Source organism: Pseudorca crassidens, chromosome 16 (genome assembly GCF_039906515.1).
Source record: "Pseudorca crassidens isolate mPseCra1 chromosome 16, mPseCra1.hap1, whole genome shotgun sequence".
In the NCBI taxonomy this organism is placed as follows: Eukaryota; Metazoa; Chordata; class Mammalia; order Artiodactyla; family Delphinidae; genus Pseudorca; species Pseudorca crassidens.
In genome coordinates, this window is record NC_090311.1 from 383,799 (window position 1) to 410,557 (window position 26,759).

Here is a 26,759-nt window from a genome sequence, read left to right on the forward strand (position 1 = left end):
TAAGATACCTGGGAAATCTCCAAATATTTGGAAACAGTACACTTCTAAATAACTTGTTAGTTAAATGAGAAATCAAGAGAAATAAGAAACTGTTTTTAATGAATATAAAAACACAACATATCAAAAATTGTGGGATTCTCCTAGAGCAGTACTCAGGGAAATTCATAGCATCAAACACCTATGTTAGAAAAGAAGAAAGACCTTAAATCAATGATATCAGCTTCCATATTAAGAAACTAGAAATATAATAATAAACTAAGCACAAAAATAAGCAGAATAAAGGAAATAATAAAGATCAGAGCAGAAATCAGTGAAATGGAGCACAGAAAAAAAAGAGAGAAAATCAATGAAAACAAATGCTGGTTCTTTGAGAGCATCAATAAAATTGATGATACGGGGATTTGCCACTTGTACAGACATTCAGGACCGACTGGCACAGACCTCAAAGGAGACTCCTGAGGGGGCTCTCTTCTGCCCCGCCAGCTCTGGCTGCTGTGCTCCTCCCCTGGTCCTGATCAACAGCACCTGTGTGGACCTGGAGAGGTGCTGTAGGCCTCAGGTTACTCTCAGTGAAGACCTGCTAGAGCAGACACAGGAACGCCTTTCAGGTAACTGCTGATTCTAAAAATATTTTCAGTCTTACAGCCCAGCACCCTTTCCTTCACCACCTGTGTTCTTCTACGCTGAGCGACGAATCACCAGCACCCTTTCCTTCACCACCTACGTTCTTCTGCGCTGAGCGACGAATCACCACAAACCTAGTGGCTCAAAACAACACACATTTGTTATCTCACGGTCTCTGTGGGACGCCGGCCTGAGCACAGCTGAGCTGGGTCCTGCTCGGGGCCCCAGGCTGCAGTCAGGTGGGCTGAGTTCTCATCTGAGGCTTGACCAGGGCCGGACCCTCAGGCAGAATTTGTCTCCCTGCAGCTGTGGGACTGAGGTCCCATTTTCTTTCTGGCTGCTCTCGGCCGGAGAGGCCACCGCCGTGCCCTGCCCTGGGGCCTTCCCACAGGCCTTCTCATGATGGTGGCTTGCTTCTTCAGGACCAGCAGGGCCAAGCTCAGACAGCGTCTTACAGGACGTACCGTGGTTACAGGAGGGACAGCCCCCCACCTTTGCATGCTTACTGGTTCCCATCCACCCTCAGGGGCTTTCTGTTGTCCTCAAAATATTAGTAAAAATGGCCTGGAGATGAGCTGGGTTCACTCAACACCCTAGAGCTCCTTTGCCCAGACAACTGTTGGCCAAATTTATACCTAAGCCCTTCCTTCCACTGCTTAACCTCATAAAATTCCCTTTTCAAAAAATCTTTATGGGACTTCCCTGGTGGCACAGTGGTTAAGAATCCGCCTGCCAATGCAGAGGACACGGGTTCGAGCCCTGGTCCAGGAAGATCCCACATGCCATGAAGCAACAAAGCCCGTGCACCACAACTACTGAGCCCATGCACCTAGAGCCCGCGCTCTACAACAAGAGTAAGCCAGTGCAGTGAGAAGCCTGTGCACTGCAACGAAGAGTAGCCCCCGCTCACTGCAACTAGAGAAAGCCCACATGCAGCAATGAAGACCCAATGCAGCCAAAAATTAATTAATTAATTTTTTAAAAATCTCTTTTCAAATTACAGAGGAGGGGAATGTAAGGTGAATTTTAACAAAAGTAAACCTTGTTTATTGATAATGATGAAGCTGATGTTACCAGGAAGAAATTTCCTACTATGTAAGTGCAGGGTGTAATATTTTTCCTTAAAATGTTGACTTTAAAGAATGTTCCTTGCAATACAGGCAGCTAAGTCCAGATTTTATTTCTGACCACGGAGTAATTCCTGAGAAATACTTGGATTATATGCCTCAAATGGACAGGGACTGTGTCTCCTACTGCTGTATTTACACCTAGTATGGTGTACCTAGGACAAGAGCCGGGCCTCATTAAACACCTGGCAACTAGCTGGACAATAAAGTCCATGCTCTGGGGGGAGGGGAAGGTTCCTATCCACTCTCGGGATTGTGCAGCACGGGAACACAAGGCTACCCCGGGCCCCATCACCACACCACTGTCCCATTCTTCAAAATTAAGGTGCAAACACACTATTGTTAACTATAAGCACCATGTGTTCAGCAGAGCTCCAGAACGTACCTTGCATGACAGAAACTTTATACCCATTGAAACACAGCTCCCCTTTCCCCTCCCGCAGCTCCTGGCAGCCTCCATCCTCCTCTGTTTCTATGAGTTTGACTCTGTTGATGCCTCGTATATGTGGAGTCACGCAGCATTCATCCTTCTGTGCCTGGCTTATTTCACCGAGCATGTCTTCCAGGTTCATCCATATTGTCACATATAGCAGGATTTCCTTCTTTTTTAAGGCTGAATAATATTCCATTGTATGCACAGCAAAGAAAACCATCAACTAAATGAAAAGACAACCTAGTGAATGGGAGAAAAATATTTGCAAATGATATTAACCACTTTGGAAAACAGTATGGCGTTTCCTCAAAAAAATTAAAATTAGAACTACCATATGATTCAGAAATTCCACTCCTAAGTACATAGCCAAAGAAAGTGAAAACACCAATTCTAAAAAATACACACACACCAATGTTCATAGCAGCATTATTTACAATAGCCTAGACATGGAAGCAACCTAAATGTCCATCGACAGATGAATGGATAAAGAAAATGTGGTATATATATACAATGGAATATTACTCAACCATAAAAAAGAATGAAATAATGTCATTTGCAGCAACATGGATGGACCTAGAGATGATCATTCTAAGTGAAGTAAGTCAGAAAGAGAAAGACAAATATCATATGTTATCAATTATATGTGGAATCTAAAAAAATGATACAAACTTATTTACAAAACAGAAATAGACTCACAGACATAGAGAATAAACTTATAGTTACCAAAGAGTTTGGGATTAACAGATACACACTAGTATATATAAAATACATAAACAACAAGGACCTACTGTATAGCACAGGGAACTATATTCAATATATTGTAATAACCTATAATGGGAAAGAATCTGAAAAGGAATATATATATGTATGTATGTATATGTATGTATAACTGAATCACTTTCTGGTGCAAGAGAATTGAAAACTGGTACTCAAGCAAATACTTGTACACGAAGGTCCGTAGCAGCACTATTCACATATTGCCAAAAGGTAGAAACAACCCTAAGAGATGGATAAAGAAAGAAAAGTTGGTATATACTTACAATGGAATATTATCCAGTCATAAAAAGGAATGAAGTATTGATTCAGGCTGCAACATGGATGAAGCTTGAAAACATTAAGCTAAATGAAAGAAGCCAGACACAAAATGTTACATGTCATATTGATGTCATTTATATGAAATATCTAGGATAGGTAAATCCACAGACAGAAAGCAAATTGGGAGCTGACTGGTTCATTTTATGTTATGTGAATTTCACTTCAATTTTTAAAAAGGGAAAAGAAAAGAATGTCAAAAAAGAAGGAAATACTTAAAATATTTCCATGAATATATAGATGAACATTATTCTAACCTCAGAGTAGCCAAGAATGTCCTTTAAAAGCATGTGAATCAGGGACTTCCCTGATGGTGCAGTGGTTAAGAATCCTCCTGCCAGTGCAGGGGACACAGGTTCGATCCCTGATCCGGGAAGATCCCACATGCCGCAGAGCAACTCCGCCCATGCGCCACAACTACTGAGCCTGTGCTCTACAGCCCACGAGCCACAACTACTGAAGCCCATGAGCCTAGAGCCCATATGCTCCAAAACAAGAGAAGCCACCACAATAAGAAGCCCTCACAATGCAACGAAGACCCAACACAGCCAGAACTAAATTTAAAAAAATAAAATAAATTTATTAAAAAAAAAGTGTGAATTGTAAAAAAAATAAATATTGAAAATTTTGACTGTGTTAAAATTATGACCTTTAACACCTCACCAGAGAAGATATACAGATGAAAAAGAAGCCTATGATAAGATGGTCAACAAAATTTACTAGAAAATTGCAAATCAAAATAAGCAGGGATGGGCTTCCCTGGTGGCGCAGTGGTTGAGAGTCCGCCTGCCGATGCAGGGGACGCGGGTTCGTGCCCCGGTCCGGGAAGATCCCACATGCCGCGGAGTGGCTGGGCCCGTGAGCCATGGCCGCTGAGCCTGCGCGTCCGGAGCCTGTGCTCCGCAACGGGAGAGGCCACAACAGTGAGGGGCCCGCGTATCGCAAAAAAAAAAAAAAAAGCAGGGATTTCCCTGGCGGTCCAGTGGTTAAGACTCCGCGCTTCCACTGCAGGGGACACGGGTTCGATCCCTGGTCAGGAAACTAAGATCCCACATGCCCCACAGCACAGCCAAATAAATAAATTTTTTAAAAAGGAGATACCACTACTCACCTATAAGAACAGCTAGAATCCAAAAGCCTGACAATGCACAATGCTGGCAAGGATGTGGAGCAAAAGGACTCTGCTTCGTTGCTGGCGGGAAAGCAAATGAAAAAGCCACTGTGGAAGATAGTTAGGCAGCTTCCTAACAGCTAAATGTAGTCTTGCCATGTGATCTAGCGGTCACACTCCTAGGTATTTGCCCAACTGATCTGAAAATTTATGCCCACGAAAAAACCCGCATGCCAGTGTTTACAGCAGCTTTACCCATAACCACCCAAAACTGGGAGCAACCAAGATGCCCTTCAATAGGTGAGCAAATAATAAACAGTGGTCCACTTAGTGCTAATTCCATCCAGTGGAATGTCATTTAGCACTAAAAAGGAACGAGCGATCGAGCCACGAAAAGACATGGCTGAATCTTAAAGGTACATTGCTAACTGAACGACACCAGTCTGAAGAGGCTACACACCGTGTGAGTCCAATTTTATAACATTCTGGAAAAGGCAAAGCTGTGGAGACAGTAAAGGTCAGTAAGTGCCAAAGGGCCAGGGGGAGGAGAGAGGGTTTAACAGGTGAGGTTCAGAGGATTTTAAGGCAGCGAAACTCTTCTGTGATAGTGTAATGGTGGATACATGATATTGATACTTGTTAAAACCCACAGAACTCTACTGTACAAAACGTGAACTTCAATGTATATAAACTTTAAAAAAAATCATTTAGGAGGCTCGGGGACTCTAGATGGAATGCAGAAGGTGGCAAACAATTGAACTGTATAAGGAATGCAAGAAAAACCTCACTGCAGGACGTGGGGTGTAAAGGTGCTAGTCTAAGTAACCGTGGAAATGAGTGGAGTCTGTAAGACCAATGGCAGGAGAAACTACACAGCACTGTGCTCTAGTTGACAAAGACTTTTCCTAACAGAGTACAGGTTAACAATTCTACCACCACTTTGCATGTAATTGGAATGTAACTGGAATTGGACAATTAAGTTAATGGATGATGGGCAGTGGGAGCCAGGGGTTTCACTGTCGGAGTGGACATCTACAGATAAGCACAGCACGGAGGATGGAATGGTCCATGTGGTGACGGATCAGAGCTGGAGACATCAGCAAGGTCTCCTGTTTGGCTTAGCACAGATACAGGTGTTACATACAGAAGTACGTGTGGAAGTGTGTGCACACAGGTTACTGTGCACACAGGTCTCCTTGCTCCGTCAGGCAGGGGGGCCTAGAGATAACAGTATCCTAGTAGCGACAGGCACTGCTGGCACCCAGAGGTTGCTTTCTTTTTTTTTTTGGCCATGCCTCGTGGCACAAGAGATCTTAATTCCCTGACCAGGGATCGAACCTGTGCCCCCTGCAGTGGAAGCTCGGAGTGCTAACCACTGGACCACCAGGGAAGTCCCCAGAGGTTGGTTTCTAATATCATCGTATAATAAAAGGTACCAGGGCTCCTTGGGAAAATGGCTGATTCCAGGTATAGCAGGAAACGTGCAGGATGAGCCTGGGGCATCTCAGCACCAGAAAGTAAGTATTCAAAAGAAAAGCCAAAATGATGGGGCGTGTCCAAGGGGCCCAGGAATCATCTGAGAGCTCCCAGTGACAAAAGCTGGGATGGTTCGAGCAACAAAATAATTAGAATAGCATCAGGTTATAACCCAAAGTATGAAATAAAATCCATGAGTCTGTACTGATATAAAGGACTGATTGGATAAATAAAGAAATGAGGAGAAAAGACAATCTTCCATGCAAAAGAACTGCAAGTGATTTAGGTCTATATTCCTTTCTCAAGGAGGGAGAGCGTGACCGCCCCCCGCCCCCACACTCCTTAAGTGTGGGCTGATGTAATCATCTCCTTCCAGAGAGGACAGTGTGGAAGGCTGGTGGGTAACCTGACAGGAGAGATGACACACGGCCTCAGCCAGGTGATCAAGGTCAGCACCAGCACTGACGATCCTTGTTGACAGTATGGACCTCTATGGACCTCTGATACGACATGATGAGAAGGACACTTTATCTCTGTAGTCTTCCCCCCAAAGATCCTTAACCCCAGTCTAATCATGAGAAAAACATGAGACAAACCCTAATTTGGGGACATCCTATAAAAGAGATAACCCAAACTCCTCAAAACTGTCAAAAAAAGAGAAAAGTATGAGAAGCTCACAGCCAAGAGGAACCTAAGGAAGCATGACAACTGAATGTAAAGTGGTGTTCTGGACGGGACCCTGGGACAGGAAAAGAACATTGGGTAAAAACTAAGGAAATCCAACTAAAGTATGGACTTTAGTTGGTAATAATGTATCAATATTGGTTCATGAATTGTAACAAACATACCCCACACTAATGTAAGATATTAGCATTAGGGGAAATTGGGTATGGGGTATACGGGAACTGTCTGTACTAAATTTGCAACTTTTCTGCAAATCTAAAACTGTTCTAAAATAACTGAAAAATTAAGAACTCTGTTCATCAAAAGACATCTTAAAGGAACTGAGAAAAGCTATAACCTGGGGAAAGACATTTGCAAAACATGGTAAAAATTAAAAAACACTAATGAAGTGAATCAAAGATGAACCAAAAAATGAAGAGATAGACCATGTTCATGTATTGGAAGATTCAATATTGTAAAGATGTTAATTCTCCCCAAACTGATCTAGATTCAATGCAATTCCAATAAAAATTACAACAGAATTTTTTTATAGAAATCAAGTAGCTGAATCTAAAATTTATGGAAAAGCTAAGGAACTAAAAGAGCCAAAGCTACTTTGAAGAACGAGAACAGTCAGAGCGCTCGCACCAGCTGCTTCAAGCCTGTAAAGCTGCCGTAATTGAGGCAGTGCGGCGTCAGAGAGGACGAGCTGAGGGACAAATGGAACCGAACAGGATCCAGAAATAGATCCATGAACACAGATCACTTCCCAATACAGGCCCATATTCTAGAGCATTAAATAAATCTCAAACTCTAAAAGATGCAAAATTATGCAAAGGAGGTGCTCTGATTACAATGAAATTAAAATATCTGGAGAAATATCTCCAGAAAATTTCCAAATATTTGGAAATTAAATAACACTCTTCCAGACAACCATGCTCTATCTATATAATGGAACGGGCACAGACACCCTGGACATGCCTCAAAAACATGCTGACAGAAGCCAGAGACAAAAGAGGGGATATTGGGTGGTTCCGTTTCTCTTACATTCTAGAAAGAAACAGAATTAATCTATGAAGAAAAGAATCAGAACAGTGGCTGCCTCGAAGTGGGGGATTAAGGGTTGACTGGGAAGGAGCATGCTTCTGGGGTATCTTGATGAGGTGCGGGTTCCATGCGTGTGTGCATTCGTCAAAACTCATCAAACTTAACACTTAAGGTCTGTGCACTTCACTGTGTAAATTACACCTCAATAAAGAAATTTAGAAAAGGATATAAAGAGAACTCCTGCAAATCAATAAGTAAAAGGTGGCACCATGGAGAGAAATGGGCAAAAGACACACACACACACACACTCACACACACAGGCATCTCACAGAAGCAGAAACACTCACTGACACTAACCATAGCAAGAGAAGCAGCGAAAGACGATTCACAGTGAGATGCTATTTTTAGCCTCCAAATTGGCAAATATTAGGAAATCCACCAACACCATCTGTTGTAGAGGATGTAGTTCAATGGTAGGAGTGTAATCCCTACAGCCACTTTGAGGAAAGAACTTGGCATTTCCTTGCAGCTGCATGTGAAGTTCAGCCCCAGCACCCCCATTCATAGGGGCGGCTGCAAGAGAAACCCTGGCGCCCCGCACTCAGGAGCTGCGCACAAAGAGCAAATGCACAGATCGCGAGGCAGACACGATAGAATGTTACTGCGCAGGCGTCAGAATGAGCGCAGCACAGCTGCCACGAAGAGTGAGAATCTTCGCAACAAAAAAAGCAAGACCCAGAAGACAGCATGTAGCATGATACCCTTTGTTATGACGTTTGAGTACGAGCAAAACTAAGCAATGTGTTATCTATAATTAAAATGCTTTAGGCAGCAGGGGAACCCCCGTGAGTGGTCCCTCTGAGAGGGAAGGAGGGGTGGCAGAGGGGAGGAACTAAGGTCACTTATTAGCCACTGTGTAGGTCTTGAGTGGAGAGCCGGTTTACAAGAGTCCCTTACCTTATTTTATACCAACGAATAAATAAATGCTCTGCATGGAGAGGAAATAAAACGATTGCTATAGGGTAGCAGCCCCTCCCCTTTGGACCTCAGGCTGGGAGCCAGTCTCAGGCGTCACCAGGGCCAGGACACCTGGAGGGCAGGTGACAGGCCGGGCTCTATTTGTCCCACCCCTTACATCATATTCCCCCCTCACAGTCCCTCCGTGGACCCTGCAAATTGCTCTGAGTCCCGCTGGTGAGAATGCCAATTATCATCCTCCAGAAGACAGGGCTGGGGGGTGGGGGGGGCAAAGCCTCTAATGAGCCCCAGAAAAGCCACCTGGGCCCTGAGGCAGCAGGACCCAATGAGATGCGGCACTTCCCCTAGACCCTCCCTGGAGACCTTCTGCGAGGGGAGGGGTGGGGTAGGTTGGCAGTGACCTTGGTCTTGAGGCAAAGGGTCTGGGGGTGCTACGAGGGCAGCACCTTCTGGGTGCCCCCAACACCTGCCACCAAGTTGCACGGCATAGACAGCAGGGCACGGGCTCCTGGAGCCCCCAGCCCTGATGTCCCATGTCCAAGCTGGCCCACCAACCCCGGTTCTGCAGCCCCTTCTCAGGCCCAGCCTCTTCTGCCGCATCGCCGACGGGTCTCACATCGCCAGGGACTGGGACACAGTCCTCAGTCCCCTCTGCACCCCCCACCAGCTCTGAGCCCTCCTGCAGCCCCTTCCCAGGGGGCTGGGCACTGGGCGCCATCAGTGGGGGTCTCCAAGCCCCTTCGAGGTGAGCCAGGAGCAGCCACCAGCTCAGCCCCGGCCCAGGGAAGGTCAATGTAGAAGGAACCGGCTGAGGGTCGCCCAAGAAGTACACTTGCCGGCGGGAATCACCCTCCCCCTCCAGCGCACCCCCGGTCCTGCTGGACAGACCCCAACCTCGCAGAGCGGGGGAGGGGTTGAAGAGGAGCTGAGGCCCCAGGAGCCCCTCACCCACCAGCGGGGAGCACTGCCCGGCTCCGCCCAAGCCCGCCCACCTCCCTGCCACTCGCCCATCCGTCAGACACCCAACTCCTGGGCGTCCTGGCACGAAAGTCCCAAACTGCGAGGCCCCTGAAAGGCTCTGAGTGGACCGATTCCACCATCCCCCAAAGGCCACTTTGATGCTCAGAAAACACAGGATAAAGACCTCAGGTCGGTTCACGGAGAGCCATGTGGGGACACCAAAAGTGGGGATCAACCCTCCCACCCCCTCCCCCCAAACCCCCTCCCCCACACCCCTCCCCACACACCCCCAGCCCTGCAAACCCCTGGCCCAGGTTTTGCTCACCCCTGGAGAGCCGGCTGGCCATCTGATGGAAGTGGTGTCCTTCCTGAGGCCTGAGGGGCCCTGGCCAGAGAGCAGCACAGAGCAGCAGTCCCTGAGGGCCCACGTGGAGGAGGCCAGGGAAGTGCCCAGACACACAGCCTAAGACGGCACACCAGGCAGGCAGAATGGGTCTTCTCTCCTGCTATGTGTACACATACACCTGTGTGTGAGTGTGTGTGCATGTACCTGGGGGTGTGTGCAGGAGTGCACCTGTGTGTGAGTGTGTGTGTGTGTGTGTGCACAGGCACACGCACTCCCATGCCTGTCCGTGTACCTGGTGCTGGGACAGGGAACAGTACGCACCTGAGAGCACCCACATGAGTGTGGAGGTAAGAGGTGTATCTGCGCGCAGCGGTGTGCAGGCACCGAGGCCCCCTTGCCAGGTGTTAGCTCAGGGCGAGGTGCGTGCTGGGCTGAGAGGGGGTCAGTGCTGCAGCGGCTTTGAGAAGGGTTACAGTGCCCCATGCAGCTCTCACGGCCCGGCCCCCTGCCCAGCACACATCACACCTGCATCTTTCTGCTGTCCAGGGTACTCAGAAGTGACCCCCCTGCCAGGGAGGGCTATGAGAAACTCCACCAACTCCACTGAGACCTTGGTGACAGATGTCATCCTGCTGGGCTTCCCTGGGCTGTGCCACCTTCAGGGGCCACTGCTCGGGTCATTCTTCACGATCTACATGGTGACTGTCCTGGAGAACCTGGCCATCGTGATGACCATCAGAGCCAGCCAGCCACTGCACACACCCGTGTCCTACTTCTGGGCCAACCTGTCGGTGCTGGAGACCCTCTACACCTCGGTCACTGTCCCCAAGCTGCGGGCTGCCCTCCTGGCCTCGGCGAGGACCGTCTCCTTCTCAGGCTGCCTCACCAGCTGCTCCTCTTCCTCTGCCTTGGCTCCCCTGAGTGCTTCCTCCTGGCCACCATGGCCTGTGACCGGTTCCTGGCCATCTGTCGCCTGCTGCGCTAGCCGGCCATCACGGACTCGAGGCTCTGCTGAGTCTAGCCCTCAGCGCCTGGCTGGGTGGCTTCCTGGTCTCCTTTGTGTCCATGGCTCTCACCTCCGGCCTCAGGCTCTGTGGCCCCAACGTCCTCAACCACTTCTTCTGTGACATCTCACCCCTGCTGCGGCTCTGCTGCTCCGGCACCATCACCATCGAAGTGCTGGACTTCGTGGCAGCCCTGGCTGTGCTCACGACCTTCCTGCCAGTGACCGTGGTCTCCTATGCCCACATCGTGGCCACAGTGCTGAGCATTCCAGGAGGCTCCGGCCACCACAAGGCCTTCTCCACCTGTGCTTCCCACCTGGCGCTGGTGGCCATCTTCTACACCACCACCATCTTCACACACACCTGGCCTCACGCCGTCAGCTCCTTCGACTTCAACAAGCTGGTGTTCAGGGTCTACTTGGTTGTGACCCCACGGCTCAACCCCAACATCTACTGCCTGCCGAACCACGACATCAGCGAGGCCCTGGCCAAACCCCACCAGGCCCCTGGCCCCTCCTAGCACCAGCTGCAGGGGGAGGAACTTCAAATCCGTCCCCCGGCATCTGCTCACAGCCACCAGCCCACACCAGGCAGGCCATGGCTCTCTCCCAGTGCAGCCAGCAAGCTCCTCTCTTCCCCCCTCACCCTGAGACGGGAGCACAGTGGGAGCTGCCGAAACTCCGAAGGCTCCAGCTGCCTCTCACAGGGAGCTTCAGCACCCGATCAGGGGACAGCTCCTCAGCCCAGGACGAGCTCACTCCGAGCTCCCGGGAAGGTCCCCCTCCACCTTCACTCCCCCGACCACCTGTGACCTGGTCAATCTCTGGCTTTCCCCCACGCCTGGAAGCTTTCAAGATCTTCTTGTTGTGTTTGGTGTCCAGGGTATGCTTGTGTGTGTGTGTGCGTGTGTAGTTATCATGCATGGAGTTTGTCACGCTTCTAGAATTCGAGACTTGCTTTCTCTCATCAGCCTTGGAAAGTTATCAGCCATTACCTCCTTAAACACTGCATCTGCCTTATTCTTCCTTCCTCTCCTTTTGGTTTCAGAAGTGCGTGTATGTTGGAACGCACAGCTTTGCATAACCAATACGGGCAGGCATTTAAAGGCGTTGTCACCTCCACAGAACTTGTAGTTAACCCGGTGAGGACCCACCCTCTGTGATGAACGCCCTGATGCAGGCCCCATTCCCCATCTCCCTGGGCTTGCTTCTCGCCGGCCCAGCAGCTCCTGCACACATCCTCTCGAAGGCTCTCCAGGCTCGGTGGCGTTTCCTGGGGTAACTGCGATGAGGGGAAGCACCCTGCGGTGGTCAACAGCCTGCCTGTGGAACCTGACCCCATTGTCATTCCCAGGAACGTGACCATCAATGCTGCGGTCAGGACCACTGTGGGCCTCAAAGATGCTCTGAAAGTGGTATTAGCTCCGGAGAACGAAGTGGCTGGCTTTTGGGTCAAAGTCCCAGGCGTGGAGCAACTTGGTAGCTGCGCCTACGAGAACTTCCGTAGTGTGCTTGAAGTGTTAACTCCCCTTGAGAATCCCTGTCCAGAACCCCTGCACACCTGTGGGCTTCCCTGTCACTGTCCCTTCAAAGAAGGCACCTACTCACTGCCCAAGTCTAACTTCTTCCTGCCTGCCCTGCAGTTGCCCAGCTGGCTCAGCAGCGGGAACTACCCGTCGGAGATCATCCTGAGCAACGGGAAGCGTCTGGGCTGTGTCAGAGTCTCCGCCTCCCTAAAGGGCAAGTAAGGTGGCACTTGTCGCGGCAGAATGAAGGGGTGTGAGGAAGGCATCCTCTCCCTCTGTCCTACGTTGGCCAAGGCCAGATTCTACTCTCTGTCCTTTCTGCAATGATGACACCCCCGCTGCAAGTCATTTTATGCCACCTACAAAACCGGTAGGCGCGGGCCAGCAGCCCTAACCGAAGCGAGGATGAGCCTGGTGGGTTTTGACAGCGCAGGGCGTCTACTGGGCTGGCCCCTGCATTTTCCTCCTCACCCCCGTGGCTTTCTCTCTAAGAACTAAACAGTCAAGGAAGGGGGCTAACGTGTCCTGTGGCCCCCTGTTCAGACTGACCCAGTCTTGGCCTCCTGAAGTGCCTTTGTGGCTTCTCTCACTGATTTTGGGTGTGTGGCACCGACCTAAAAGCAGAGGGAGAGTACTAACAGTTTTCATTTTACTCCCAGCCCCTCTCACAATGAAGGGTCTGAAGGAGTCGATCTCAGTCTGCTCCTCCATTAACTTCTATGATTTAGTGTTCTTTTCTAGACTGGCCCAGCTAACAGTGGGGCACAGTGTATCCTGGAGAGGCACGGCATGTGATGGGAGAGATATCTGAGAATGCTCTATGTGTTTAAGATGTCTGCGAACTCAGGTGCCTTCAGGGCAAAGCGCAAGACATCAGTGGACCACGCAGAACATCACATTGTTTCCGGGCACATCTTCCATCCTTTCCTTCGTATAACATAACCGATCCGAGGCAGCTGCTGCCCAGTCTCGAGCTGGGGGTATAATCAGGGATGAGGGGACTGGGGTGAGCTGGAAAGGGCACATCCGGTCCGTAGGGACAGCTGCTGTCTAGCTCTAGCCAGTAAGCACCACAGGAGGATGCAGGCTTCGTCAGCTCTGCCTGGTCGTTGGCTCCCCAGCTGCGGGGGGTGGTAAGCAGTCGAACTGCAGAGCCTGTGGCTTCTCCAGTGCATGGCTGTCTCCTGGTCTCAGGCCGGACTTTACTCTGATCGACAGAAGTGGTGAGAGTAGGAAGCTTTTCTTGTTCTATTTTTTAAGGGAACACATTTAAAGGCTCTCCACTAAGTATGATGTCTGCTGAGGGATTTTTTGAAATACAGCCTTAATCGGGTTAAAAAATTCATTTCAACGACTAGTTTTCTTGGCATGTGTCCCCACCAGTGAGTGTTGATGGAAATCAAACGCTTGACAATGGCGATCGTATGACAACATGCAAATGCACCAAACCAACATGTTGGACACGTTACATTTACAACATGTTACATGTCGTGTGCATTTCAATTTCAAAAATAACATCTAAAAATTAAGAAATGGCTCTCTTCTGCTCAGGCCCACGGCATGTCTTCATCCTGCCAGGAAGCTCCGTAGCCACTGACAAGACCAGAAGTGGCCTGATAAACGGTACAAGAAAGCAGAGCCCAGAGGGCCAGCCCTTACGGAGGCGCTTCTCACGCAAAGGGAACTGTGCTCAGAACAGTAGGGGTTGGAGCCAAACAGCCAAATTCTGCCGTAGGGAAGTGTGTCAGGCTTCAGTTAATGAAGGATGGCCCCCAAGTCCCAGCCTTTGCACCCAGTGATGGTTGTTTGAACTTTACGGAGGAAAATGATGAAGTTCTGGTTGCTGGATTTGGTCGCAAAGGTCATGCTGTTGGTGACATTCCTGGAGTCGTCTTGTAGGTTGTCAAAGTAGCCAATGTCTCTCTTTTGGCCTTAACGCAAAGGTTAGAAGAAAGGACCAATATCGTAAGTCTTGATGGTGACGGCACGATAGTAATACATTTTCACATGCAAAAAACGCCCCAAAAAACAAACAAACAAAAAATTAAGAAATGAAATGCTTTGTATTCTCCTTCTGAGAAAATCATGAGCGTTCTTCTCCCTTGGTGCAGCAGTGAGTGAAGCACGTCCGCATACTTGACGATGTTGAAAGCACCTGGACCTGAGTGGTGCGACCTGCTTCCGATGTACTCTTGGGCTCAGTGGCTAACATTTTATTTAGGTTTTTCATGTTGATATTTAAACATAAAATAGTCTAAATTTTTTTCTGTGCTTCCCTTACATATTTTAAGAGAAAAGGTTTAGGGTCTCGAAAAGGGTTAATTAAGCCTCAGCCCGTGGCTCCTCCTACGTGGTGCCCTTGGTTCTTCTCTCTCCTCCGAACAACTATCTGTCAGACTCAGAGCCCAAAACCGTGCCCTTTCTCTCATATTTGCTATCGTTTGCTGCTCATGCAGAGAAATTTCCTTACCTTTATAATTCAATTCTCCTGGTTGTTTCTCAGAGGTTCGTTCTTAGCCGCGACCTTTGTCACAGCATCCTGTTCTTATATAAATAGTATCCCCCCAGCTTTTCTGAGCCTATGAGTTGGAATATTTTTTGTTTGTTTCTTAGGTTTTCTTCTAATTCCTCAAACTTCTTGAGCCTTTTTTTTCACCCCATTTCTTTACCTTGGCCTTTCTCTGTTGTGTTGCAGACTTTCTGTCTTTGGATGCCTGATAAACGCTGTTTGCTGTTCACACTTTAAAGCAAAGCAGTGGGAAGGCTACCTGGAAGCTCCCTGTGCTCGGCAGGACCCTTGAGAATGAGGGGGCAGGGACGGGCCATCGGGCTGGGGACCCTCTAAGTGCAGGTGACGGAAAGCACTCATCCAGAGAAGGTCCACGGCGTCAGCTGTGGCGCTGCCTGACCCGGGAGGTCGAGGGGGCACAGGGCCCGACTCACCTGCCCTCGGGCTCCATGTGAAGGCTCCACGAGGGTGACAGGTCCTCGCATGCAACGGCTCCAGGCACAGCCTCCCGCGGAAGGAGAGCGGCCTCTCTCAGCAGCTCAGACCACGGCCAGGGGCCTTACACTGGGAAGCAGGTCCACGTGGCCAGGAAGAGCCACAGGGCATGCCACATCCCCTCACAAGACCAGGGGAGGGGGCAGTCACAGTCAGACCCCCATGGGCCGAACGTAAGAGAGGGCTGGCTCCCCAGGGCACACACAAGGATGCTTTGACCAGAACAGGGAAAGGACGCTGAGAGGCCAAAGCGGCAGCTGTCCCCAGCAGGCCCCACACCGCGCCGGGGCTTCCAGGTGCTTCCTGATACCGTCAGAGAAACGCCCTTGTTTCCTTGGGGTGAGCAACACGCTGGGGGCCGTTCTGTGCGTGGGACCGGGGGTGGGGGGGGCTCAACCAGAGAATGCAAACCTTGGACGAACCCCCATTTCTGTCCCTACCCCTCCCGCCATCCATCACCACAGCAGCCCAGTCCCTGAGGCTGGGCGGGAGGCTCTCTACTTGGCCGCTGCCCCTCTGGCCCAGGTGGCATTTGAAACCCACAGGCCCTGAGATTGCCCAGGAGAACGTGTGGAGCAGCGGTGCTGAGCCTCCAGGGACCACGAGGGTCTGATGGAAGCTGAGAGATCGAATCACATAACAACCCTCTGAAGTTCAGGAGGTCCCTGTGCCCACCTCTGACACCATCAAGAGGGCCTGGTGTCCCCAGGTGGAGTGGCTGGGGTGAAGGCCTAGAGTCAGTGGGTGGAGGGGAAGAGATTCCAGAGGACAAACCAGCCTTGGGAAGCAAGACAGCACCATTTCAGACGTGGCCCCAGAGTCCAATCCGGCCGGGACCGGGGAGGCCCGCTGGCTTGAGCAGTCGGGTTACCGGTGGCGGGGCTACCTGAGGACCCCCGGAGGAGCCTGAACAGTGGGCACTAAAGGGCGGGAGGAGGGGGGCCCACGAGGGGGTGCTGCTCTGGGACTCGGACACCATGGGGCCCTGGAGAGCCGTCCTCCCCTCTCTGTGCACCGCGGTCAGGAGCTCAGGGTCCGACGTCGCATTCTTTGGTCCCTGTGTCTGGGACACACCCACCCCGGGAAGGATGGAAATGAGGAACGGGAGAGGGTGGGGTGGGAGAGGTTAGGGTTTGGGGCGGGTGGAGTGGGATGGACTGTGGGAAGGTGGCGGTGTGCGCACCGGGTGCTGAAGACAGCGGGGCAGAGGGTCCTGTCGAGAGACAGGACCCGGGGGGGGGGGTGCGGGGGGGGCCGCTAGGACGGGGTGCTGCGCCTCGGAGCGCCTGCCTTTATCTCCTCCCTTCCGTCTCCCGGGGGATGCGCCTCCGCGTCTGCCCACCCCCAAGCCTAGGGCGGATGCCTCACGCAAAAGCCAGGCTCCGCGGTCGGCGCTTTGGCGGTCGGCGCTCGGCGCTCCGTGCAGTCTCCGCCGCAGCTCCGTCCTTCCCGCTCGGCAGCGGTCCCTGGAGCGGCCGCCGCGGTTCCGAGCGAGGCCCGTGGCTGGTAAGGCCGGGCGGCGGAATGTGGGCGCGCACCGGGAGGCTGGGGCTGGCGCCCGCCGGGCTAGAAATGAAGACGCAGCGAGGGGCCGACAGGGCCCGGGCGGAGGGTGGAGCCTCCGGCAGGTGGTCGCATCCCGGTCCCCCGGCCCAGCAGCTGAGCCAGGCGGTGGGGGCGGGGGGGGGGAGCGCGAGGCAGAAGCGGGCGGGAGGCGACCCTAAGCTGGGCCCGGGCCTGCGGCGTTGGGGCGGGGTCCGCACAGGGTGACGAGCCCGCGAGGCCCGAACCGGCTCTGGCCCCGCGCAGCCCCGGAAGGGGTGGGAGGGCCGGGTCGAGTCTCACCGTTGGTCCCTTCTCCAGACCCCGATCTGGTTCCTTGGGGACCCTCGGTCCCTGAGACCCCAGGGTGGCCTCTGGTCCTGCCGAGCCCTGGAGACCGGAGTCGGTCCTTCCAGAGCAGCCCAGAATACGGGGCCCCCTCCCCAGGCCTGAGCGCCCCCCGCCCACCGGAGGGTGCTCACCACCGCCCATTCTTTGCCCCTACTCCACCACCACCCCCCCAAGCACAGAATAACCCGCAGGTGCTGAACCCTCTCACCCCCTGCTGCCCCTTCCCAGTTACTGAACAAGAGCCCACGCCCTCCCCAAGCCTGAGTCCCTAATCCTCAGGCATTACAACCTCCTCCTCTTAGCCCACGCCAGCCTGGTCCGGTAGTGCTCCAAGGTGCTGGGGCCCCATGTACCACCAAATGCTGAGCCCCTGTCCCCAGGCCCCGGGCGCCCTGGGCCTCGCAGAAGCTGAGGTCCCTTCCTCCATCCTCCCGCAGGTTTTGCTCCACGAAGATGAACTGGACTGCCGCCGCGTGCTGGGCTCTGCTGCTAGCGGCCACCTTCCTCTGCGACAGCGGCGCGGCCAAGGGCGGCCGTGGCGGCGCTCGCGGCAGCGCCCGGGGCGGGCTGCGCGGGGGCGCGCGCGGGGCCTCGAGGGTGCGCGTGAGGCCTGCGCCCCGCTACGCCGGCTCCTCGCTGCGCGTGGCCGCGGGAGCGGCGGCGGGGGCAGCGGCGGGGGCAGCCGCGGGCCTGGCGGCGGGCTCGAGCTGGAGGAGGGCCGCGGGGCCCGGGGAGCATGGCCCAGACGACGACGAGGACGGCGCACCCGGCGGCAACGGAACGAACCGAAGCGTCTACAGCTACCGGGCGTGGACTTCGGGCGCGGGGCCCATGGGCGACCCTCACCTCTGCCTGCTGCTGGGCGGTGCCCTGGGCGCCCTGGGGCTGCTGCGGACCTAGGCCGGGCTGGGCTCGGGGGCCAGATCTGCCCCCAGCCCGCGCCTGCCCCGCGAGCCACCACAGAGGCTGCCCAGCACTGAGCGCCCCTTGCCTCCACTGCCCAAGGCCTCTGAGCCCAGAGGAGCTGCGTGGCCAACTCCCGACAGTCCAGCAGCCTCTCCTCCTATGACCCAGAGGCACCTCCTGTTCCCCCTCCTGCCCGATCCCCTCCCCAGCCTCCGCACCTCCCACCCTACCAGGGGACCAGTGGCCCCTCAGCTCCAGGATGCCCTGCCTGCCACTTGGAGGTTAGGGTACCCCCCCCAGCCAGAAAGGCAGGTGTCCTGAGGTTCCTGCACCATCCTGGCCAGCTGCCCACCACTCTACAAGCTGTTCAGGCCACTCTAGCTCCCCTGACCCCACCTGGACACTTGAGAGGTGTGGACGGTGCTGACCACCAGGCAGAGAGGTGGGCCCTCAGGCTGGGCTGGTTCGGCCACACCCCTGAGGACGTGGTGGCATCCCCCCCAGAAACAGCCCCAGTGGGCCCAAGGACTTGAGGATTTGGGGGAGAGGAGAGGTTTCCCTCGCAGGCTGTAGTGTGCTGCCTTCCAGAAAGGAAGGGGGCCACATCTGTGGATTAGTGAGCCCAGACGTGGCCCCGTGGTTCTCCAGACGGCTCCCAGGATACCCTCGCCCACAGGAACTGCCCACGCCTTGCCCCTGCCCTTGGGCCCAGGGCCCGTGCCCGTGTCCCCCCACGGGCAGACGCTTTGCGAGACCCGTCGCCAGGGGCTCCCTTAAAGCCACTTTGCTCTGACTTGAAACAGCTCTTCTTGGACCTATTTTGGAAGAAAAAGAAAATCTGTTTAAACTTCAAGAGTTTTCCATTTGCTCTGAGCTCCAGGTCCACGTTCCAGGATAAGAGCCCCGCCTGTACTCGGGGACGGCAGCTGTGGCAGGCAGCCCCTCGGAAGCTGAGGGCGAGGTGGACCGGAGGGGCCGGGGCTCCAGTCAGACCCACGGCCGGCATGGCCACAAGGCAGGGCCCAGTGCCCAGCAAGTGCCACCAGATGTGAGGGCACCTGTCCAGCAGAAGAAAGCCCAGAAGCTGAGCTTCCTCCACACCCCGAGGGCTGTCAGAGCGAGGCCAGAGCGGCCTCTGAAGAAACCACAGGGCGCGTCCTGACAAGGGTTTGCGGCTGGCACTCAACACCCGTGCGGAAGGCCAGCCCTTCACCTCTCAGGTGCCTTTCCCTCAAGCCGCCAGCCTGGTCCACTGGCCGTGAGCTCAGCCTGGGGCCCCAGCTCTTTCACATGTCCTGTGGCTTGAATAGCCTCTTGTCCCTCAGAAGGACGGCTCCGGGGTCTGGCTTCCGGCTCAGGCTCTCCTGTGCTCAGCAGGAGCCTCCCCGGCAGGGCTGCCTCCAGAATCTGCCCTCGCCTGCCCCTGGGCTGCAGGGCCTTTGGACTCAGCTGATGGACGCCAGTGCCAAGACCAGCATCTCCCAGGAGCCGTGCCACCTCTGCTCTCTCACAGCTGGCACTCGGCTCTGGTTACACTGAAGGTCTCCAGATTATCCGCGGGACCTGGACCAAGCACTTTCCTCCGAAGACCCAGGCGCTCCGCTGCAGGACGCAGCTCCCTGCAGCCTCCTGTGTCCACACTGCCAGCATTCTTGGGTGCGGCGCCCAGATGCGCTCTGTCCTCCCGAACCAAGCTCGACGCTCCCAAGGACCAACAGGTCGTGGCCAAGCCCTGGCTGGGGCCTCAGAGGCAGCGTGACCGTTTTAAAATCTTGAACAGGGGGACCCATCAGGGCGGCCCCTCGGTTGACTCAGTTCTCCCTGATGGGCCCGGCCAGGCTGTGCTCAGCCTCAGAGACCCACCCGGACCTGGACTGTGGCTGGCCCAGACCTTCACGTGCCTCTGCAGCGTGAGCCGCCAGCACACTCGTCAAGCTTTTCCACACACCAGCCCGACTCCAGCGGCATCTGGCGTCTGGCACAGTTGCGAGTCTCTGAATGCTTCCCACCCCTACGGGTCAGGGTCCGGCAGGAGGCCGGTGGGTGTCTCAGGAGACTTGGCAGGTGCGCTGGGTGTGGGGCAGCCACACGGGGCGGCAGGACCTAGAGGGGCGCCTACAGGAAGGGCCGGGGCTGCTGACCAGGTGCAGCCTACCCAATCCCCACCCCTTCCCCCCTCCGGCCTCTCCAGAATGCAAGCTGGTGGTCATGTTCCTGCACCCCTTCAGGTGCGACCACAGCAATGCTGAGCACCGCCTCCGGGAAGAAGTCCTGCTGTCTCATTAGCTGGAAGGTGCTGGCAGGCGGTGGGGAGGCCTAGGGTCTCCGCTGACCACACCGGCCTGTGTGTAGCTGGGCTGTGAGCAGAGCGGCCCCGGCCACCGAGGGGACAGGTGGTCCTTGGGTTCTGCCACGGCTACTTGGGACCTCTTGTCCGTGTGTGTGTGCACGTTTTAGTAGTGGAATAAACACTCTGTTGCCAATGAGACTGTTTCTTATTGCAGGACCCAGGACTCCGTGTCGGGATTCTTACACAAGAGCCTTGGGTACTAAGTGGTTCACGTTCCGCTTTTCCTTGGTGAGGGGCCCAAGGGGCTGCACAGGTGCACAACGAAAGGGCCAACCACAGAGACAGGCCTTTTAATTTTAAAATTACAGATTACACTTTCAACTCCTTCTGAGAAAACACCAGCTTCTCCTCAAGAGAATATTCAGGAGATACTGAACATGAGTGAGTTTCCTCCCCCCGCCAGGAACCCAGGGACGTCCACTGCCCTGATGTCCACACCCAGGCTCAGTCCCCTGTAACCAGGGGCTGGGCTGTGCAGCAGGAGGGCATGGCCTCCTTCCTAGAGCAGAGACCGGGGAGTATACAGTGACCAGCAAGGAGCCTGTGGACAGGGGACTCCCGGGTGCCCACCCCTGGCCGTGGAGCCGCGAGGCCCTCCTGCTGGACTAGTCAGGGCTCCGCCGCAGGGGGGCCCTGCAGGAGGTCCCGGTCCAGCATCACGGGGCCCAGCACCCCGCTGCGGAAGGCCCGCAGGAAGTCTCGGGCGGCCGCAGGGTAGTTGGGCTGGACAACGTTGACGTCACCTGGGGAAAGCAGGAGGGCCCAGTAAGGACGGAGCCCCACTCAGGAGCTCTAGCCCACCCACCTCAGGCCCGTTCAGGTGGGCGCCTGCCTTGCACATTTGGGAAGCCGGAGCCTCCAGAAGCCACAGGAAGAGGGTGGGGCCGCCCCACACACCCTGCCCCAGCCCCAGCCCAGACCGAGAGCCCCTCCCCCAGAAGCTCCGCCCCCCGAGCCCAGCCTGGGGCCACCAGGTCTCACCAGTGCCCGTCAGCACCTTCACCTTCTGGGTCTTCCTCAGCTTCACGGCCACACGCTTTAGCACACTGGCGATGTCGTCGCAGGCCTCACCCAGGCCATAGTGCTGCACGTACCTGCACACAGGGCGATGGTCAGCAGCTCCACCAATGACCCCTCGTGGGTGCGGGTGACCGCCACGCGGACCTGGGGGCCTCACCGACACCTGCCTTCCGCGTGGCCACGACCAGCTGCCCGAGACCCCCTCCCCCACCGGGGTCCTGGGGCGGCGGTCAGAAAGGCTGCTGCTCCCAGCGGTGTCATCCCCTGGCCCTGAGCTGGCCTCCCACGATGGCAGCCCGGCCACTGGCACACACTCAGTTTGCTGCCGAGGCTGCCTTGGTGCCTCTAGGCGGCTGGCCGGAGATGGACGGTGGTATTCCCCACTGACTGGTGCTCTGGGCCTGGGGGGAAGAGCCAGCACGGGATGGGTGCGGCACATCAGAGGCTGAGAGGCCAAAGGAGACCAGCGTCTTCCACGGACACGTGCCTCCCTGAGCCCCGGGGCCAGGACCCCTGGACCAGCACCTGTGCTGGCCCCTCCCCCTCACCGCCCGCTGGGCAGGCAGGACTGCAATGTGAACTGCAGCTGCAGAGTGGGGGAGGCCGGACGGGCCTCAGGCCTCGCGCCTGGACCCCACGTGAGCATCGGAGCCGGTCTCGGAACGACAACCCCGAGGAATGCGCGTCCAAAATCAAACTTCCCAGAGCAGCAGCTGCGCAGGCCCCTCTGTCCCCAAGAGATCGAAGGCAAGGAAGACTCCCACCCACACACGCCCAAGACCTGCCACCCGCAGGGAGTCGGCTGTCACGCTTCCCAGAAACACCGAGGACAGCGGAGGTCCAAACTGAATGCCTCGAACATCAAGCAAAACGTGACATTTCAAATTCTACTTCCAGGACTTCCCTGGCGGTCCAGTGGTTAAGACTCCGTGCTTCCAGTGCAGGGGGCACGGGTTCAATCCCTGACTGGGGAACCAAGATCCCACACGCTTAGCCACATGCAGCCAAAAAAAACCAAAACCCAAAAAAACCCACATATGTCAAATCCCACTTCCATGCAAATGGGCTAACAGGGACTGGGTCTACTCGCCACCTGGAATAACAAAAAAGGAAGAAACAACCAAAACTTCACACAACAATGGTTTTCAAGGCCCAGACATCAGGCCACAAAGAGTGTAGCCATGGGAAGGAGGAGTGCAGGGAGGGGCCCCGGGGAGCCCGGAGCGGAGAGACGGCGCTGGGGACCAGGGCAGCTGCCGGCTGCAGGCGAGTCAGACAGGGCAGAGCTGCCCAGGGAGAGGGCTCGGGAAACTGGCAGACAGCCACCCTCAGATGGTCAGCAGAGCAAGTTTCCCAAGGCCAGAGGCCAGGAAGAGCCACCCAAGAGGCAGGAGGGGAGCAGCCGGGACAGACGGAACCCAAGATCCACAGGCTGGGGAGGGGGCGGGACGCCCTGGGAATTGTTCCAGGCCCACCTGACAAACTGTAAGAGGAAGGTCCAAAAGGACCAAAGTGTTTCCAAATAACGGTCCCAGAACAGGAATATAAAGACACCTGTCACCAGAAAGGTCCGATTCACGTGCCTGCCCCCCGTCAAAAGCTGTCAGGCACACACAGCAGGAAAACAGAGCCATTACAAGGAGAAAACCAATTACCTGAAACTGCCCCAGATGGTAGAATTCCCAGACGTTGAATCAGTTATTAGAACTGCGTTCCCGTGGTTACAAAGTTAAGAAAACACGCAGAAGATAGTAAACAAAAAATGATCCAAACCCAGTATCTAGAGGAGAGCACTGTGAAAACACATACTCGGGATTAAAGCAGGTCAGATCTGCAGAAGAGAGGGTGAGGGGACTGGAGAGCCAGCACTGCTGAGCCGGCGGCACCGCGGCCAGTGCCTGGGTAGTGGAGTCCTGGGAGGCAAGCACTGTGAAAACACACACTCGGGATTAAAGCAGGTCAGATCTGCAGAAGAGAGGGTGAGGGGACTGGAGAGCCAGCACTGCTGAGCCGGCGGCACCGCGGCCAGTGCCTGGGTAGTGGAGTCCTGGGAGGCAAGCACTGTGAAAACACACACTCGGGATTAAAGCAGGTCAGATCTGCAGAAGAGAGGGTGAGGGGACTGGAGAGCCAGCACTGCTGAGCCGGCGGCACCGCGGCCAGTGCCTGGGTAGTGGAGTCCTGGGAGGCAAGCACTGTGAAACACACACTCGGGATTAAAGCAGGTCAGATCTGCAGAAGAGAGGGTGAGGGGACTGGAGAGCCAGCACTGCTGAGCCGGCGGCACCCGCGGCCAGTGCCTGGGTGGTGGAGTCCTGGGAGAGAGGAAGAATGGCCAGAGATCATCCGAATGTGATACAAACTACACAACCACAGATGCGAGAGTCCGAGGAACTAAAAGCACAAGAAACATGCAGAAAACCACATGAAGGCCCAGCGCCATAAATTGCTCAAAAACTTGATAAAGAGAAATCTTAACAGCAGCCAGAGGGCCATGAATACAGAGAACAAAGACAGACAGACAGACTTCTCATCAGAAACAACAGCCGCTCTGCGGGACTGAGGAAATCCGTCCATCTAGAATCTACACGCAGGGCAAACGCCCTTCAAAAACTAAGGTGAAATGAGCACATCTTCGGACAAACAGCAACCTGCGTCACTGTGAGCGTCACAGGAAACCCTCGGGCAGGAAGATGGCCCCAGAGGGAGGGCGGGTCCACACACAGACAAGGAGCCGTGACTGGCGAGGCTCAGAGGAAACTGCCGAGATCGAGCCTCCACTTACATCTGTGCATAAACAAAGCTCGGCAGCACGTCTGCTACATAAAAGCAAAAGGTGTGACGAGACCGGCCCAGAGGTGAGGGTGAGGAGAGCGGAAGGGCCCTCATACCACACTCGGCATTAACACCCCCGAAAAGTGTTCTACAAACCCTAAAGCTACCTCCTCCAAAGCTACAGGTAACAAGCTGACAAAGGGGAATCATAAAACAGGCCAGAGAGAGAGAGGAAAAAAGAACAAAGAATAGCTGGGACAGATGGCAAGATGACAGATGGAAACCTAACGTCAGTGACCACATCAGATGGAAATGGGCTACCCAAAATAAAAGCAGAAACGGTCAGACTGCGTACAAAGCAAGGCCCAACTACAAGCAGCCGATAAACACATTTTAAAAGTAAAGACGCACAAGCTCAAAGCAACGCGACAGGAAAGATGAGCACACAGAGACTCTCGAAGGATAAAGGGGGTCACGTCCTCAAACCACCAGAAGAACCCAATGACCTCCTGACGCTTTCCACCCCCGACAACGGAGCCTGGAAACTCATGAAGCAGCTGCTGCCAGGACAGCGGGGAAGAGAGCAGCCCAGGCGGTGGTGGGAGAGCCCGTCTCCCCACGGGCAGCACAAACAGGAAGAGAGTCAGGAACACGGAAACAAGGAAGGAACAGGGACCGAACAGCAATCAACCAACAGCAACCAGGAAGAAAGAGAACACAGAAAGTCAATGAAACCAAAAGCTGCTTCTTTGGGGACAGTCAATTACCTGTGCCTGATGTCCTCAAGGTGATAAAGCAGCGGTCCCCAACCTTTTTGGCACCAGGGACCGGTTTCGTGGAAGAGAGTTTTTCCACGGACGGGGTTGGGGGGAGATGGGGTGGCTCAGGCGGTAACGCGAGCGACAGGGAGCGACGGGGAGCGGCAGAGGAAGCTTCACTCGCTCACGCGCCGCTCATCGCCCGCTGTGCGGCCCGGTTCCTAACAGGCCACAGACCGGTACCGGGTCCCCTGGGGGTTGGGGACCCCTGTGATAAAGGACAGCTCTGGGGCCCCACGGGACACCGGCGCTCACACCGTCCTCAGCAGCGAGAACGAACCAACCAGATGTCTGCACAATGAAACCTCCCAGTGGTGACCAGTGTTAGAACACGGATGAATCCCGAGACGACGGGGCTGAGCAGGGAGTCCGCACCATGTGGCTCCACTCGTGAGATTCTAGGTGATGGGAAGCAGATGGGGCAGGAAGGGGCGGGAAGGAGGGGCTACAAAGCAGCATAAGAACTGGGGGGGTTTTCTGGACTGTGGAACGCTTTCACACGTCTATTAAACTGTACACTTCAAAGGACTGCACGCTATCTATCTACAGTACTTTAACGGTTCTGTTTTTTCAGTCACGTTTGTCTGGGATGGGAGAGGAAGGGCCCGCCTTCCCACACTCACCCCAAGAGCTGGCGCCTGTTGAGGGTGTAGAGAAGGTAGTCAGCCAGGGTCTCCTCGCCCACCAGGTGGTCCAGCACGGTTCCTGGGAACAGGCAGCAAGGGTGAGCGCACACACGTGCCGCTGAGGAGGCCAAGCCGTGGCCTGACCTGCCCCCACCAGGCCCGCCCCACCTGTTAAACAGGAGGAGGGCGCCCCTCCAGGGCAGGCCAGGAGGACTGGTGGGGTCAGAGGGTGCAGAGTGTGTCACCTGTGAGCCAGGACCACACACGCTGCCCGAGACGTCCTGCACCACAGCTCTGGACATCTCTATGGCAGCCAGGCCAAGGCTGGCACGAGGCGCCCAGCCTGGGGGCCTGGGGGCCTATTGTGGGGGGCTGGCTCACCACACAAGGCCAGCTTCAGGCCTGTCTCCACGCTTTGGATCCGGGGAGCCAGCACCCCAGGGGTGTCCAGCAGGAACATCAGCGGCCGCTCACACACCTGTGGGCACAGAGGGCAGTCGGCCAGCCGCTCGAGCAGCCTCAAGCAGCCCCTCCCGCCAGGCCCTCTGCTGGGCCCCACAGGCTTGAGGAGGCCCCAGAGCCTGCCCGCCAGTGTCGTCACTGCCACCAGCTCTCAGCTACCCCACAGGATGCCACTCCCGCGTGATGCGGAGAACGAATAAGAGCAGGAACCCAGCAGCTGCCCTCCTCCCAGAAGGACGGGCTCTGCCCTGACCCTGTGTGCCCTCGGGCAGCTTCCTTCACCTGTGAGACGCGGTGGCACCTGTGCCCTCCCCCAGGCTTGCTGTGAGGACTGGGGCAGCGCTTGGCGGACAGAGCAGAGGGAAGGGGCGGTGGAGGCCTGGCAGCCGAGGGCCCCTACCTGAATCCTGGACATCACAGCTCTGGTGATCCCAGGCTCGCCGCCCACCCTGGTGGCTTTTCCTGCAGGATAAAAGAGGGTGTCAGTGTCTGTTAAACACACAGGCAGGTAAGCTACAG

At 55.0% G+C, this 26,759-nt stretch overlaps 2 protein-coding genes and 2 pseudogenes across 7 annotated transcripts in view; 3 read left to right on the plus strand and 1 right to left on the minus strand.

Annotated features, from left to right (window-relative positions):
- The first annotated feature begins 4,673 nt into the window (after positions 1 to 4,673).
- Positions 4,674 to 11,381, plus strand: LOC137208573 (olfactory receptor 6B9-like; annotated as a pseudogene).
- A 641-nt stretch (positions 11,382 to 12,022) lies between these two features.
- On the plus strand, positions 12,023 to 12,692 carry LOC137208360 (ganglioside GM2 activator-like; annotated as a pseudogene).
- A 3,981-nt stretch (positions 12,693 to 16,673) lies between these two features.
- SPRN (shadow of prion protein) lies at positions 16,674 to 18,324 on the plus strand. The gene is made up of 2 exons (XM_067708944.1): positions 16,674 to 16,896; positions 17,721 to 18,324. Exon 2 carries the CDS (start codon positions 17,737 to 17,739, stop codon positions 18,181 to 18,183), a length of 447 nt encoding a protein of 148 aa, XP_067565045.1. The 5' UTR covers positions 16,674 to 16,896; positions 17,721 to 17,736; the 3' UTR covers positions 18,184 to 18,324.
- Positions 18,325 to 20,813: 2,489 nt separating this feature from the next.
- MTG1 (mitochondrial ribosome associated GTPase 1) overlaps positions 20,814 to 26,759 on the minus strand; it is a 32,370-nt gene continuing 26,424 nt past the window's right edge. For all 6 annotated transcript variants that reach the window (XM_067708942.1, XM_067708941.1, XM_067708938.1 and 3 more), the window contains 5 exons: positions 26,641 to 26,702; positions 26,160 to 26,256; positions 25,776 to 25,857; positions 21,521 to 21,633; positions 20,814 to 21,282 (listed from right to left, as the gene is read on the minus strand). In XM_067708942.1, coding sequence (XP_067565043.1) covers positions 21,149 to 21,282; positions 21,521 to 21,633; positions 25,776 to 25,857; positions 26,160 to 26,256; positions 26,641 to 26,702 — 488 coding nt within the window. In that variant the 3' untranslated portion in view covers positions 20,814 to 21,148. The remainder of the gene's footprint in view (positions 21,283 to 21,520; positions 21,634 to 25,775; positions 25,858 to 26,159; positions 26,257 to 26,640; positions 26,703 to 26,759) is intronic.

What these genes read in the sequence shown, in the direction of transcription:
- SPRN (XM_067708944.1), top strand. Translation starts at nt 17,737, where the DNA reads ATGAACTGGACTGCCGCCGCGTGCTGGGCTCTGCTGCTAGCGGCCACC.